This window comes from Olea europaea, unplaced genomic scaffold (assembly GCF_002742605.1).
Source record: "Olea europaea var. sylvestris unplaced genomic scaffold, O_europaea_v1 scaffold2682, whole genome shotgun sequence".
Classification (NCBI taxonomy): domain Eukaryota; kingdom Viridiplantae; phylum Streptophyta; class Magnoliopsida; order Lamiales; family Oleaceae; genus Olea; species Olea europaea.
In genome coordinates this window covers 38,185-41,870 of record NW_019245203.1, presented here as the reverse complement: position 1 = coordinate 41,870, position 3,686 = coordinate 38,185, and the positions used below count along the sequence as shown (strand labels likewise).

Below are 3,686 nucleotides of genomic sequence, written 5' to 3'. Positions count from 1 at the left end.
TTTAATTATGTTCAACCATCTTTTTCCAGAATTTCATAATATGAAGGGGACAACAACTAAGCAATGCATGAATGATTCATTAAAAGTAGACTTACAACAAATTCCTTCAATTAAATGTCAAAAAGTAAAAGGGACCACACCATTGCATTTTAAAATTGTCAACAGATACCAAAATGTCCCTCTAAATAATTTCAGGAAATTTCTCTCACACAGTACTTTTGAGCTTGTAAATGATGTCTATTTATTGTAAATTTTGACAGATATATCTTCTCTTTTCAAAAGTTTATCCAAATTCTTTATCTTCCTTTTAGCTCGAATTTGAAATAAAATGGCAATGTCGTCAAAGCAAGCAAAGTTGAAAAGAATTTCTATATCTCGTTGAGGAGCGAGAATATCTAATAAAGAATTTTAGGCAAGAGATTATTTTACTTTTCTTGCCAAACTTTATTTCAGTCCAACAAATAAACTAGTTAGAAAATTCTCCAAAATAAATTTGCCATCAGAAAAACATTCAAGTGGCCCCCAAGACTGACTGATCATACCAGAAGTATTACATGTATAGGACTACTTCAACCATTGAAAAACATAAGGAACTTGTGTACTTGTTTAATTTTATTAGCTATTGAATGAAACTAAAATACAACTGAAAATGTTGTAATCTATTCCTTAAAGGCCTTGGCTTTTGGCGGCCTTAATCTCTCAAATTCAAATCACAATGTCCTGGTGCAAGTAAAGTTGTTACTACTTATTTTGTGTCAAGAATAAGCACAATTACACAAGTCACAAGACGTTAGTAACTGTACATCCTCTGCTTATTATGGCGCCTTTTGTACTAGAAAATTTGCTGGCTCATATTTTGCTGCATATCCCAACTTAGATGTATTGTACTTTCTGTAAACCCCGGAAAGTTTCCCATTCGCAGCCTGGTGGAAACCAACGATCAATCTTGAGCATTCCCTGGTCGATGATTACAAACAATGAGCCTTAAAATCCTGTGATCATGTTTAATCAGTATATATATTTTGACTCACATTAGTTCATCTTCTGTGTAGCTTGTATGCCATTCGCATGTCTTACACCATTGTCCAACACCATAAAGCGTACATTGAGCTGTATATATCGCAGCAGCAGCCAAAAATGAAGGCGAATATTTGAGCATTTCATACTCCAACAAGCAAAGCTCCATCAAGTAGAAAGACTCAAGCTCAAGCTAACAGCAAAAAAACACTTTTTTAGGTAATTTCGCCATTAACACATTAACGACATGTTTGGTACAAAGTATTGTGTGATAGGTGAAGACTTGTACAACTGACCTTCCTATCCGACTGAGCAGCCTTGAGAAATCTTCTCATAAAAACGTGCACAGTTGGAAGAGACATTGTAAATTGCAATGTGTGGAGCATCAACCACTCCATTTGAAGGACTTCTTGTCTTGTGTAAGCTTTGTCCGATATAAATATCAAATCATCTATGACTGGAACAAAAACTTCCTCATATTTCGAGGCTAAAAGCATAGCAACCAAACCAACAAGCTGCAGCTTCTTTCTCCCTACACTTTGCTTTGCTAAAAATCTGTCTATTAAGTTTACAGTTAGAAACAATGTTTCATCCCTAAGGTCGAATTTGTGGTGTACCTGTTGATTATGATTCCGAAAAAGAAAAATCGATCACGAGATTCCACATAATTGATTGTAATCTGGCGAAACACAACATATTATAAGAAGGAATATTAGGTATACCTCAATGAGCCAGTCAATTAGAATAGCCCTCATCCTCTCATTTATGTCATATTGTTTTACCATATAACCTGGCGAAACACAGCTACAATTCTGCAGAATTTCAAAAATATTTCATTCCAAATAAATAGTGGTGAAAAGTGGCTCGTGAGATCTATCATAAAACATCAAATGTTGAAAAAAAATCGAGGATAAAATGTCGATTCTTGCTAATATTTATTTCTATGTAACCTATAATGTATGCTACTATATACCTAAAACTAATAATTAATTTGTTTTTGTATTGGATCTATGGATTGTTACCTCCATTTTCTTGTAGTATGCATATAGATCTTCAACATAGTCAACAACTGCAAGGGAATTTTTTGCATCACAACTATCAATATCCATAATAGTCTCTTCAAATATGTCTTCCATTTGATCTTTTTCGGTAATCTCAGTTTCTGATTGTTCCGGAGACATGGACACTGGTTGATCCTCTACGTCTGTTAGAGGGATATCCTCCCATATGGTGAACTCATTGACCGTTGTCTTTGGTTTCTTTGCATCCTGTTCAAAATCTACAAATTAACTCTTCAACTTTGCAGCTAATAATACATTTAAATTTCAACGTTTTCTTGAGAAAGAGAGTTGATACCTCTTGACAGGTTTCGTGAGAGAGTGCCATTTGTGAGGCATTTTTCCTTTATAAATCAAGAAATTGACATTAGCAAAAGTGGAAGATAGAATGTAAAGCAAGAAAGTAAAGGGCGATATTCTGACCTTGGAATTGGAGGATTTGGATCAGAATCTCCAGTTTTTCTGAGTTTCAAATGGCAATTACCCATCAAATTCTTACTCAAAAATATACTAAAAACACTAAAACATACACTAAATATGTTTAAATAGGAGAGATGAAACTTACTCTGATAAAATCCTCTTGTTAACAACACAGGGAAATGGATTAGCTCCCACTATTTTCTGATTCAGCACACTTAAAGCTCTTCTGTTAGGTCCCAACTCCATTCCAAATTTCCTGCTATCCATTTCTGGTCCACGAATTTTTTCATAAACGAAACCATTTTAGATTCTGAGTTTTCTACTCAAAAACCAAAATTTAAAATAAAATAAAATGAAAATGAAAATGACTTCTGGTCCACGAATTTTTTCATAAACGAAACCATTTTAGATTCTGAGTTTTCTACTCAAAAACCAAAATTTAAAATAAAATAAAATGAAAATGAAAATGACAAACACGGTAAATGTTACCTTGTGTATTTGTGGGTTTAATCTGAGTAGAATTGCTCTGATTAAATAAAACCATTTTGAATTTGTTTTTATCAGAAGCACTGATTAAGTAAATGAAAAGAAAAATCTTCAAAACAAGCCCAGGATGTAGATGACCATCTACACAAGTATGAAGAGGAAAGAAGTAGTAGTAGGTAGAGCCAGTATTTGTTGATTTATTTTTGTATATATTTGGAATACAACGGCTAGCACAATGCCCTTAGAACATGGCTATGGTAAAGACTTTTTTACAACGGTCACCTGTGTCTCGGGCCATGTGATAACGCTTTCAAACTACTGGTATTATTCTAGTTGATATTCGCACCTTTTTTGGGCTCACACTGACACTTGCGCTCTAGTCCACCTTCATCTTTCCTTATTGAGTTAAGCCATTTTACGAGAAAATGTTGCCAGATTCCTAAAAGTTGAATCCCAACCTTAAGGGCCCCTACCGACCCTACACTGGACCATCGTGGAGGAGGTAAATCGCAGGATGTGCCTTCCAGGAGCCAGGGTGGAGAGCATATGGATAGGCCAAGGCTGTTAACCCATATGATAACTCCCGCTTAGGCTATGGTAAAGACTTTTTTACAACGGTCACCTGTGTCTCGGGCCATGTGATAACGCTTTCAAACTACTGGTATTATTCTAGTCGATATTCGCACCTTTTTTGGGCTCACACTG

The 3,686-nt window shown here is 35.1% G+C and overlaps 1 protein-coding gene across 1 annotated transcript; it reads right to left on the bottom strand.

Annotated features, from left to right (window-relative positions):
- Positions 1–516: 516 nt before the first annotated feature.
- LOC111383417 (G2/mitotic-specific cyclin-2-like) lies at positions 517–3,416 on the bottom strand. Its single transcript, XM_023007525.1, has 9 exons — positions 2,985–3,416; positions 2,641–2,764; positions 2,499–2,537; positions 2,374–2,419; positions 2,040–2,285; positions 1,740–1,829; positions 1,314–1,634; positions 1,032–1,210; positions 517–957 (listed from the first exon to the last, which is right to left on the bottom strand). The coding sequence occupies exons 1-9, from the start codon at positions 3,037–3,039 to the stop codon at positions 816–818; spliced, it is 1,242 nt and encodes a 413-aa protein (XP_022863293.1). The 5' UTR covers positions 3,040–3,416; the 3' UTR covers positions 517–815.
- Positions 3,417–3,686: the final 270 nt, after the last annotated feature.